At 27.8% G+C, this 13,414-nt stretch overlaps 1 protein-coding gene across 8 annotated transcripts in view; it reads right to left on the bottom strand.

Annotated features, from left to right (window-relative positions):
- Positions 1–5,267, bottom strand: part of LOC100206624 (transient receptor potential cation channel subfamily A member 1) — a 99,108-nt gene extending 93,841 nt beyond the window's left edge. For 3 of the 8 annotated variants that reach the window (XR_010637559.1, XR_010637560.1, XM_065793170.1), the window contains exon 1: positions 2,421–2,948. Coding sequence is in view for 4 of the 8 variants with exons in the window: in XM_065793170.1 (XP_065649242.1) it covers positions 2,421–2,448 (28 nt within the window). In the remaining 4 variants the exon portion in view is untranslated. Of the gene's footprint in view, positions 1–2,420; positions 2,950–4,881 lie in introns of those variants that run through there. The other 5 variants (XR_010637561.1, XR_010637562.1, XM_065793169.1 and 2 more) reach the window with 4 other exon arrangements.
- Between the last annotated feature and the right edge of the window lie 8,147 nt (positions 5,268–13,414).

Below are 13,414 nucleotides of genomic sequence, written 5' to 3'. Positions count from 1 at the left end.
TTTGACATGACTGCAGAGTGGCACTTTTTTGCAACATCGCATGGTAAAAGCCCTTGTGATGGTGTTGGTGGAACAGTGAAACGCTCTGTTGCATGAGCCAGTCTACAATCACTAAACGATCCTATTGACACACCAAGCAAAATGTACAGCTGGTGTGTTCAACATGTCAAAGGAATATCTTTTTTTTTTGTTGACAAAGTTTCAATAGAAACACATACTACAAACTTCAATTTGGAAGATAGATATCGTTCTTGTTCGACAATACCTGGGACACGAAACCACCACAGTTTTATCCCAATGTCACTTACCTCAATAAAAATAAGAGTCTCATTTGATATTATTTGCACTAATGTGGATTTTTCTACTTGCAGAATTTATATTAATAAAATTTCCAGTTACTCACCAGGAGAAATATGTGGCCTGCGTCTACGATGCTCAATGGTATTTAGGAAATATTCTTAGTATTTCAGAAGAGCATCAAGATCTTAATATGAAATTCATGAAAAAGTCTTTATGTAACAAGTTTACGTGGCCATGCAGAGATGATCTTTGTTGGGTACCTCTAATGCAATATTCTATGCAAAGTGCAATCTCTTAAAGTCCAGTCAAACAGTGGAAGATTTTATAGTATTGACTTAAAAGAAATCAATGAGATTATTTTATTATTTGAGAAATTTAACTTTTTGTAAATTTTTTTATTTTTGTTTATTTTCTTAAAAACATTTTGTTTGTTTTTCATTAAAGAATTTATTGTATTATAACGAGGGGTGGGGACCGTGGGGAGGGGACTTTATCTATTGGGATTTAAAAGTTCTTTATCTAAAGGGATTAAAAGGCTTTAAGCATTGATATTTTTTAATTTGATATTTCATAATAAATAACATTATATAATTCAATGCATTTATTTATTATGTCAATTTCAGAATTTTATGGAAAATTTACCTGACTTTTAGAGACTACCTTTTGGGGGTTATAAATAAGCGCCCATTAATTTTTTTGGTTTTTATTAATTAACAGTCTTTAATTGATGCGTATAAAAAATTTTATATAAAAAAAAAAGTGCCGTCTTAGGTAACAGATGCTTTGCATCACAGATCAATTTTACGAAAATCTCGATCTGAATCATTTTGGAGACCTATAACTTTTGAATGTAGCTCTTTAATCAACTGATTTTTTTAAAAATGTTTATCCACCACATGTAGATCAGCAGGCAATTTGATTTGTATTAACTTTGTACTAGTTTTTAAGATTAGGTCTTTAAAATCACAAAAAAACTTATTCTTAAAACAAAAAAATCAACTTTAGCCCGCCATTATGAAAAAAGTTAAGATGCCAGAAATAATATTTTTTTCTTTTTTCAAAGTATCCACAGCACACTTGCTATCTTATAATAATTGAAGTATAAAACTAACTTGTTCAAAAGTTATTGGCTGTTAAAAATGATGAAAAAACCCTTTTTTCTTGTAGAGTGAAATTTTATGCAAAATAGCCCACTACTTAAATAGCGTTTTCTCAAGAACCATATTAGATATTGATCTAAAATTTTCAAAACATGCTTTTAACATATATATGTACAAAATCAAAAAATTTCAATAAAATCTGAGATGGTCCATAAGGGACCTTTGCACCACTTGGCATGGAATGACCCATATATAAGTATATATATATATATATATATATATATATATATATATATATATATATATATATATATATATATATATATATATATATATATGTAAATTATGTTAGTGTATTTTACAAATAGAGTGCTCAATGTTCTTAAAGATCAGAGCAATAATAAATTAGTAAAAAACATATACACTTATATATATATATATATATATATATATATATATATATATATATATAAATATATATATAAATATATATATATATATATATATATATATATATATATATAAGTGTATATATATATATATATATATATATATATATATATATATATATATATATATATATATATATACACACTTATATATATATATATATATATATATATATATATATATATGTATATATATACATATATGTTTGTATATATACATATATGTTTGTATATGTACATTTATATATGTATATATATACATATATATAGTTATATGTACATATATATATATATATATATATATATTTATATATATATATATATATATATACAAACATTTATGTATATATACAAACATATATGTATATATATACTTATATATACATATATATGTGCATAACATATATATATATATGTATATACATATATATAAAGCTTGAAGTTCTAATTAATTGATTATTGTTTATCTCAAAAAATAGGATCAATTTTAAATTAAGTCAATACTTTTAAAAACTATATGCTAAACTAAAGTATAGTAACCCCAATATCTATAATTAAATAAGACAAATACTTGATAAGCACACCGTCCCAATGTACATTGTACATTTTTGTATATCCTTAGCAGCTAGAGTACACCATATTGTTACCAGAAAATGTTATGTTACATCATTTTGCAACCATAAACTTATAACTTTCTGAATCAATTCATGAGATTTGCCTCGCTTTTAGTCCATAAGATCACTATCTTTTACAATGAAGGTTTTTAAATTCAGTTAAATAGTTTTGAGAGCGATGGGTAGTAAGGTTATTAAAAAAACTCTAGCTTTGTTCAATTTGGCAAAGATAACTCTATGATGGTATGTCAAATTATCTATACAATCAAATTTGATTTTTTTGCATCTGTGGTTAGTTTTTTTTTACTTTGTTTTTACATTTGTTAAAAAAGTTTTTTTTAATAATAAAAGGCTCCTTTTGCTTAATTTTTTTAAAAACAACTCTATCACAGTGCCGATGACACCAGGGGACTTTGAGTCACATTAAATTTTTAATTGTGTTGAGATTGGCTCGTGTCCATAAACCATTAGAAGTTATCTAATCTACAAGAAAATCTGTGTCTCATCAGTGATAAGTGGAAAAAATAAGTGACAACAAAAATTTTATGTGCATGTAATTCCGAAGATCAATATATACATGGATAGTATATCAATGATTAAATTTAGACATAAAAAAAATAATTTTAATCACAAATAATGCTCTAGTGGGAATTATTTAATACGTTCAGAAAATGGCTGGGTTAATATTGATTTATTTTTTTAAAGGTGTAAAAAATTTATTTAAACAACTATGATACTCTTTGATTAACAAAGTTTTACTAAAAATTATTATCCTTAAATATAATTCTAAAACTTGGAAAAACTTTTTGTTTTGTTTTGATAGGGCGATCCTTATTAATAATAAGGTAGATAATAATATTATCTATTATGTTACAAGGGCTTAAGTCATAAAAAAGCCTAAAAAATCTTATCTTGAAAGACTTAAATGCACTATGATCGTTTAAAAAGCAAACAAAATTGAATAATTTTAAATTGAAAAAAAAAGCTCTGAAAAATAAAAAATATTATTAAGATACAAATCACACACAAAAAACGGACTGTTGATTTTTTTTAGCCTTAAAAAATTTTTTTAAATCTATATGAGATGATGCCAAACCATTCAGGTAGGCGATACAAACAGAAAATATAGAATAATGGCATATATAAGAGCTGCTAATATGAAAATTTCAGCTTCAGGTTTTAGAACAACCAAAATTTAATCATTTAATCCATATGTTTTTCAGTGAAAACAATAATAACTTGATAAAGTTTATTTTGAACTCATTAACCAAAGAGGAAGTGAAAGACATACATTATCTTGTTTCACTTTCGAAATTAAAATCCGTGTTATAGACGCGAACTCGTAAACAACCTGGCGTAAACCAAAAAAATGTTGATTTCACAGGAAAATTTACTCGAGTTTAACACGTGTTTTATTAATAATTTGACATTCGTTACGAAAATTTGGTATCATAATATGATAAAATAATGATATATATATATATATATATGATACTATATAATAGTATAGTATTATTATACTACGAATGCGAAACCACAAATAAAAACTTAATATCCCATTTTTGTGTTTTGATAAATAGTATTATTCATTTTGGCAGAATTAAACCCTATTCTTGACATGTTATTGTTTTTGTTTTAGGGGTTTTTAACACGCAGCAGAAACCAAGCGTATATTTTACAGATTTTACAGCCGCCAGAGTTAACTACACTGGGATTAAATAGTCATGATAAACTAAAGCCAAATTAAACTTTTCAAAAACTACTGATACTGCATTAAACTCTTTTGTAGACATACTTCAGATTCCGAAACTTTATCCTTCAAAAAGAAAATTCGCTTAAAAATCTCATATCGTAACTAGTTCTCCATATTAAAAAAAATTATTCTTAAAAAAAACAATTAAAATAGATTAAAGAAAAAAAAAATGCTCAAGAAACTATTATACATTCAAATTTGTGAGCAGGTTCCTTTTGGGAAACTTCTTTACGGTAATCAAACATGACTTTTAAGGCATTTAATGTATTTTTCGTTTTAGTTTTTTAGCAATACTTGGTGATACTTAATCATATAGAATAAATTTTCTTGAAAAGTCGCTAAATAAAAATTGAAACTTCTTTTACTAGATAAAGAAACTTGAAAAAACTTGAAACTTCTTGTACTAACTTATTTTGACGTCGTATCTTAGAAATATGCAAGGTATTTTGTCTTCTATTAGCTTTTATCCAATATAACATCTTATCTATGAATATATATATATATATATATATATATATATATATATATATATATATATATATATATATATATATATATATATATATATATATATATATATATAAACGTTTGTCCGTGTACACACACATACACACATATATATCTTCATACAGGCACAAAGTTTAATAAAAATTTGATAGTGTTACCGTTACTTGCTTTCATGCTGATCACTCAGTTGATTTAACATGGAACAAAAATACTAATCTGATTACATTTAAAACTTATAATGGTCCAATCAAATGGCATGCTAAAGATAAAACTTTTATGTTTTTGCATTTGCTAGCAAAAAAGAAAAACATCGAATTATCTGTCAAAAAATGGCAGTTGGAATTAAGCTTCATTAAAAGGAAAAATGAACAAAAAATTTTCTCCATAAATATTTATTTGCTCTGCTTATGCTATCAAAAAAAAAAGAATTTGTTGAACTATTTTCTTTTGTTTTAATTACTTCCTTTTTCCTATATTTTAATTGGTAAGTATTTGAAAACAATAACAAATTAATTTCCTTCCTAAATCATACTTCCTTATTTATAAAACACATTTTAAACGTAATGTTTTTATGCGTAGATTTGTGCCAATATAAAAATATTTTAGCATAGTTAAGCAAATGATTAATAAACAAAGGATTATTTAATCCTTGCATTGTTAAAAATACTTTAATAAATTTTCACAGATGAAACATAATCAGATATTTCTATGACTCCTAAAATTTCTGATAATTTTGATACAACTGTTCTTTGATTACATTAATGAACAAATACACGATTCATGAATTTTTTATTCAAGGTTCTATGAGCGAGTACCTCAAAACATATCGTTTTTTAATTCTTTTCTTTAATTCAGTGTTTAAAAAAAAAATTAAATACATTAAATCTATTTATAGTTTGATTTCGTCAGCAAGAGGTGCTACATCAGGCCCCTCTATGTTGACAAAAATAAAAACACAGACTCTACAGACAAAGCAGCAGTTGTGTCTCTAAAAATTACTTTGTTATGCTGTCTTTGAAAGCATTGATTTACGGAGCGTCCACTGCTGCTAGGGAAAGCGCATTCCATGGAACTCTTTTTGAAAAAAAGTTATGTTATTCTTTACAATTTCGTACAACTCGGCGTTCAAGTTTTCGGTTATGCCCTCTTAAAGAATACTTGGCTTTACTGTTTGAAAGTTTTTTCGGGACAAAAAAACTGACAAGTTCGAGTTGGCTTCGTGATTTTCATCGGACAGGTGTTTAATAGATTATATTGTTTTTGTTGCTCGATTATGGGATTGTTCGAGGATAGCTATGTCAGACTTTAAATACGGCGACCAGACTTGCACAGCAAACTCAAGCTGGGGGCAAATGTAAATGAGATAAAGTGTGCGCCATAAATAAGAACTGCAACTGCGAAATGTTTTTTTGAGTTGCCCTAGCATTCTATTCACTATTGATTCTTCTTGTGGTCCGACGTTTAGGTCATTGGATACCATCACACCTTGGTCTCGTTCGACTACTGCTAACCATGAGCGAGACTAGGTTTTTTCAAACCGAGACGAGACCGAGACGAGAAGTTTGTACTTCTCGTGAGACCGAGAACGAGACGAAAAATTTAACAATTTTTGAAAACAAATTTATTAAAATCCAAGTGAAAAAAAAAAAATGTAAACATGGTTTTGAAAAATAGACACTAATGACATTTGTCAAATGTAAACAACTTTTTTAAATATTAATTCAGAATTTTTTTGCCAAATTTTTCCAACAAGACAATGTTTTCTCTGGTTAAAATGATTTGTTCTACTTTTTCTGGGTGTAAGTTGTGTCTAGATGATCGGACGACATTTCCACCTGAGCTAAAAACTCTCTCTGATTTAGTTGAACTTGCTGGAATAGCTAAAATTTGTCTAGCTAATGAAGAAAGTTCTAGCAATGTATTTGAATGCAATTTCCACCAATCAAGAATCAGAAAGTCTTTTTTGGCATCAGGGAGATATTCATACTGGCACATTTTACTCAAAATAGGATTCAGTCCAGATGTTGGCTCTTTTTTTAATTATGCCAATAATTTTATTGTCGTCAGCATACAGTTTCATATGATGAGCGATGCTGTCCGGTAGGTTATTAATGAAGATTACGAAGAGCAATGGGCTCAAGACAGAGCCTTGAGGCACGCCACTAGTGTATTTAGTATAACCATGTATCTTATCCGGTAGGAAATGAGCTAGCAACTAGCTAGCTTTATAACGATTTTTAAGCGACTTTTTTTTCTCTCGTTATTGTTTCATTTTACCTTTTATGTCATAAAAGATTGATTTTTAGTATTGGATCTGATATATTTATGAAAATAGTTAAACTTATAACATTGCAATTTTATTACGAAATGTCGCTATCTGATTACGGCAGCTTTGTAGCTAGCGATATTACTACGATATATCGCTAGCCACAAAGTATATACTCCAGTGGCGGATCCAACGTTTTTATAGAAGTACAAAATTGTAATTAAAAATTGGGTACGGGGTATGTTTCCCTCGCCAACCTCTTGCTCATCAATCTAATATCTTGGCTAAGCAAACCCACGGCCAACAGTTTAGGGATCTCAGCAAATTTAGGGGTTCTTTTGCAAATTTAAGGAATTTCAACTTTTTTTTACATGTAATATCTAGTGAAAAGGTTTAATATATATATAAAGGTAGTTTTTATCAAACCATGCTTAAGCAGAATAATTATTAATGTAATTTGAGACGATATTTATCATGATGTTTCCGAGCAGTAAATTTATTTAGACATCGTCGTGTTACAAACCCTGATTGCCATTATATTTGTGTTGAAGCAAAATCTTTCTAATTAATCTACTTATTTAAGTAGAATCATTATTAAAGTACTTTGATAACACATATCCACTTAAATAAGTAAATAACTACAAAGAATTTCTCTAACACAAATACTATGGCAATAATGGTTTGTAACGAGATGATGTCTAAATAAATATATTGCATGCAAGCATCATGGTAAATTTTCTTTTCAAATTATATAAGCAACTATTTTACTTAAGCATGGTTTGATAAAAGTAACTTGATATCATGTTGATGCAGTGCCGTGGCTAGTGTGTCGGAGGCTCTCAAAAAAACTGTGAGAGGTAACAGGTATAATTATATATGAAACTAAAACCTTTGTCAAAAATAGTATTTTAACATTGCCAAAATTTTACAAAAAAAAATATTTTGGTGGTTATACATAACAAAATATACTTTTAAAAATACATAGAGTATATATTTATATTTATGTAATAACTATATATAATATATGTATATTATTATAGTTCAATTTCTCTAATTGGAATCTCCTTAGTTCGAAAACCATTTAAATGATAAAACCCACTAAAATACGACCATAAAAAGACATAATTTAAATTATTTCCTTGTAAATTCGGTTGGAGAGTTTGACTTTTTTGAAAGGAAAACATGCATATTAAATGATAAAAATCTTATTTGCAGAAAGAGAAAGTAAATTGGTGGAAATTTTAAAAAAAGCAATAAAAACTTGCATAACAGACAACTTGTGTTGCAGTATCAATCGAACTGAGGCAGATAAGTATAGCGTAAGTTTATGGAGCCAGTTAGAAGTTTAATTTTCGATGCAGCTTACTCTTTATTTCCAGCAGCCACTGAATCCACTGAAACTACTGAATCAACTGAAACTACTGAATCTACTGAAACTACTGAGCCTACTGAAACTACTACAATAATTGCAAAACTTTTGAAAAATCAAAAAGTCAATATTTTGCATCAAAAAAGAGAAATTATTTTTTAATAAGCAGAGATAAAACATTCTTTATTTTCTTGTTAGAAAATAAAGAATGTTTTACACACTTGACTCGTGTAGTAATTCCGGCTAACACTTTATATGCCTTTTTTCAAGCTGATGCTTGTTGTAAACAGTTTTTTTATTTGTGATAACTTTCTTATCATTTGTTTTTAAAAGTTAAAAGGAAATAAAAAAGCTAAAAAATTAATAGTCAAAAAATGTATTTTGTTATCTTTTTACAAAGTTAATGTAAGTAAACTTTTTTAGCTTTAATTTTAAAAAATAATTCATTTTATAATCTATTGAAATCAGACAGAAATTTCAATCTTTTTATAAAAACAGTTTCTACTTTGCATTCTGTTTTATGCAACTTCATGGATATCTTTTAATTAAACATTTTTGTTAAAACTATAATGTACATTTTTGTCCTACATAGTTGTCTTACATATTCTCCAAGCTAAATAGTTGTTTTTATTGTTATGATTAGTCGCTAGTTAGTAGTTACCAATCTGCCTAGGCTTAATTGCTGTCTTTATTGTTTCAAATTATTGCTAGCTTACCTAGTACCTAGTCGCTCCTAACTGGTTAACAATCCTCGTGGCCAAATCGCTGTCTTTATCGTTACGAGTTGTCTATAGCTAGTTGTCTTAGCTTATGTAGCTAGTCGTTTACTTATCTGGCTAGCGATCCTCGTGGGTAAATTGCTGTCTTTATTGTTACGAGTTATCCTTAGCTAGTTGCTAGCTATATAAGCACACATTATCAGTTTTTTCAATTTTGCTATCTCATCGTGTCATCATCTCATCGTGTCATCATCTCACCGTGTCATCATCTCACTGTGTCATCATCTCACCGTGTCATCATCTTACCGCGTCATCATATGATAGATGGCATTATAGTCCTAATTAAAAATTAGACGCGATTCTACGAATAAAATGAGAGGAAGGGGGGAGGATTTGAACCCTTTAAAAGTACCGACTGGTTTCTAAAAAAAGCAAATCCAAAACTAAAATTCACCCGACTGAATTGTATCAAATACCACTACACTCCTCGTAAAATTGTCATTGAACCAAGTCAAAGAAAATTTAGAGTAACACGCTCAACGATTGATAAAGGTGACTGTGAAATATTTCATTCTGTTGCAAAGTTAATGAGCACTGCAACAAAACCTTTAAAACCATTTAGATAAAGTTAAAGAATATAATTGTAAACCAATGTTTAGTCACTATTTGTCTCAACAAAGCCAAAGCAAGTTGTTAGAAAACCATGCCAATAAAATTTAAAATAAAATTATAGAAAAAATAAAAAAGTTAATTCTATGCAACTATTTTAAATAGCATTATAGACGTCTCACTCAGAGAACAATTCATAGTAAGATGTTTCCATCCTTTTTAATATTTTTGGGATGGAACTTGGGAATTACAAGAAACATTTTTGAAAATGGTTGACAATAAAAAATAAAATTCTGAAATTGATTACAAAATAGAATAAATTTTGGTAGAAGGTAATTTAAACTTATCATTTTTCAGGGGTCAAAAATGCGATAATGCAGCAAATATGTCTGGAAAATACAATGACATAAAGGTTAAATTAAATAAGAAATTACGTCAAGCTTTGTTCTCCCCATCCAATGCTCATAATTTAGCCTAGAAATAAAATAAGCTTTTCGAAACATTAAAAAATTTTTCACATTTTTTTTTCTTGTTGCCCACCTCGATGACAAATACTTAAAGAAACTGCTCATTGTTCAATTTACTCAATATAAGCTACTAGGTGGAGCGCCCAAATTAATCCCGTTCTTCTATTAGCAAAAAATTGTTCAGGAATTCTAAATTCAATTAATTGTATTATAAATCAAACAAGTTTGCGTGCATATAGTTATACGGACGCTGTTAATTGCATCATTTGATTGGTCTGATTGCATGACTGCATTTTATTGAGTTTATAATATTAACAACTACCTGAAATTAAGTTTATTGATTATTGCAACAAAATCCTTCAGAGCAAAAAACTTATCCTATATCGTTGCAAATAGTGCAAAACCGCGTAACCGCAGATTTTTTACTAGAGAAAATTAAAATTTTATATATTTTTTATTTTAACAGATTTTGGGCTCATTTTAGTATAAAGAGTATTAATGTTTTTTGTAATGTCAACAATAGATATTTGATGCTAAAATTATTAATATCTAAATATACTAGATACGCGGACTTGCACTATCCCCAACGATATTAAAGTTTTATGCAGGTCCATTCCACAATTTACTGTATAAATTCAAAAGATAAAAGATTCTCGGAATGAGTTACTGAAATTTAAATTAGTAGCTTCCTCAGAAATTAACAATAGAATTTAAAATAACTTGAATTGATGCACTTATAACATAACTTTTTTTTTACAAAAGATTAAATATTCTAAGATATTGTAAAGTTGTATATACATAAGTTCCTGTATATGTTTTTTAATCATGTTAATGGAAGAGATACACCAGAAATCTCTGGCCCATTACATCGTGTATTTTGAAAAAAAAGAGAAAATGATATTAATGGATAGAGAATGGAGAGTATAACAGTTTTTGTGTAATATCTTTATTACCTTAATAGAATAACTAACTGCAACATTGTATAGCCGTTTTTAAGTTTTTCTTAACTAAATCGCTTCTGGATTGAACTACTACTTCACCACTTTCTTTTTGACTGGAGGCTTTAACTTCTTTTCCATTTGACATGTCAAGCGTGTGATCATTCTTTCTTCTTTTGCAAGCTCTTCTTATTGTTTTTTCTTATTTACTTTCACTAGCATTGATACAATTGAAGTTTAGTGAAAGTTTATGAAGTTTAGTGAAGTTTAGTGAAAGTTTAGCATTGATACAATTGATGTTTAGTGAAACTTTTACGTACAGTACGAGTTTTAGCTAGGAAAAGTATGAAATATTACAACAATTACTATTGAAGTATATAATATAATAGTCTAGTTACTATTGAAGTATATAATATAATAGTCTACTATTGAAGTATATAATATAATAGTCTAGTTATTATTAAAGTATATAATATAATAGTCTAGTTGATAATTTAAAAAATAATAAAAGATAATTTTATAATAATTAAAACAGTAAAAGATAATTTGATGACCATATCAATTAATGAGATCAAAATAAAACAGGGTAAATAGTAAAATAAAAATAATCCACATGATTAATCTACAGCTTTAGACGAAGGTTGACTATGGACTAATAGCTAGGGTTTTTCAAAACTGTTTAACAATAACAGTGAATCACCTGGTTTTTTTTTTGACAAAATAAAAAAACAGAAAACAGCTGTTTTTTCTAAACAGTTTTTACTGTTTTTTAATACTTTTTTCCAAGCTAATTTCTAGAATTAATTTATAAATATTTATACACGTTCTCACTATTTCTTATACTTAGCATTACTAATTTAATGACAAACTATTTTCACTGTGTAGTGAGTTTTTATAAATATTTATTTGAGCACAAATTTTGATGATTATACAGCTCTAATAACTGCAAAAGTAATTAAAATAGTAGATTAAATAGATCTTTTAACATTAACAAATAATTATTGTTTTCAGCCATGTTGACAGGATTGGAATTATTTGCACTGTATTTATATATTCAAAGACAATTTTTTTTTCATGTTTTGAGCACAGTTACAAATGAAAAAAGCTTGTTTACAGCTTTTTTGATTGCAACAGTAACTATAACACAAGATTAAATATATTTGACATTAAAATTTATTTTTTGTTTTTAGCCATGTTGATAGTTTGGAAACAAAAAACGCAAAAATGCACATACAAAGAAATTAGAGGCACAATGTGGAGGACAGGGCCGTTGAGAGGGAGAGGCAAAAGGGACATAGGTGCTCCGGGCGCCAAGATAATAGGGGTGCCAAAAAACGAAAGAAAAAAAATTCATAGTATGATTTTATTTACAAAAAAGTTAAAAAAATTGTTTGTTTTTTATGAGGTATAAAATAAATTTACTTGGTGATGTGCATAATAAATTATTTTTACTTATATTGCCAATAAGTTATTGTATAAATAGTTAATATCTTTACTTTGTTTGCTTTGGTTCTTTACAACCAAAGTAGAGAGATAAATTATTTATAACAAAAAAAAAATAACAAAAAAATAAAAATAAAAAATAAAAAAGTTGATGGTATTTGTTACGTATAACTGGTATTTGTGTTCTTCATCGATGACTTGCCAGACTGCATTTATAACCATGCCAAATTATACGCCGATGATGGCAAATTATTTGAGTTATCAATGTCAATGAATTTTGTCGAAAAATGTCAAAAACTGCAAGCGGACACTGCCAGTGTTGGCCACCACAATTGCAAGTGAAAAGTGAAAAGAAATACTAATTGATTGTCTCAAAAACTACTTAATGATACCATAGTTAAAATCGACGGTAACAGACACTATCTAATTCCAACATGCATTGGGCTTGAACTTGGAATACTAATATCTAACAACCTCAAAGTACAAGAAGCAGCAGCTTGAGTTGGTAATCAAATGCTTGGATATCTCAAGAAGTCATTTTGGTATCAAAGCTCTCTAGCTATGGAAAAAACCAGCTGTACATTAAATCACATCTATAGTTTTAATATTTGTAAATTTCTCTACTTAAACATTTCCAACAACGTGCAATATTGTTAATTAAATATTTTAGTTACGATTAAAAACTAAATATACTCGGCTTCACTACACTCGAAGAACGCAGTGACCTTATACTGCAATACAAAATTGTTTATTATTTACAATTAAAATAAGGACTATGAAAACTGTTTTTTAAGATTCTCATTCGTCTGATTAAAAGATCAAGCACTGGTAAAAATTAAAGCGTGTGAAATAGTAGACAACTTTACTGAAGACATTTTAA

This window comes from Hydra vulgaris, chromosome 03 (genome assembly GCF_038396675.1).
Source record: "Hydra vulgaris chromosome 03, alternate assembly HydraT2T_AEP".
Classification (NCBI taxonomy): Eukaryota; Metazoa; Cnidaria; class Hydrozoa; order Anthoathecata; family Hydridae; genus Hydra; species Hydra vulgaris.
This window is presented reverse-complemented; position numbering and strand designations above follow the sequence as displayed.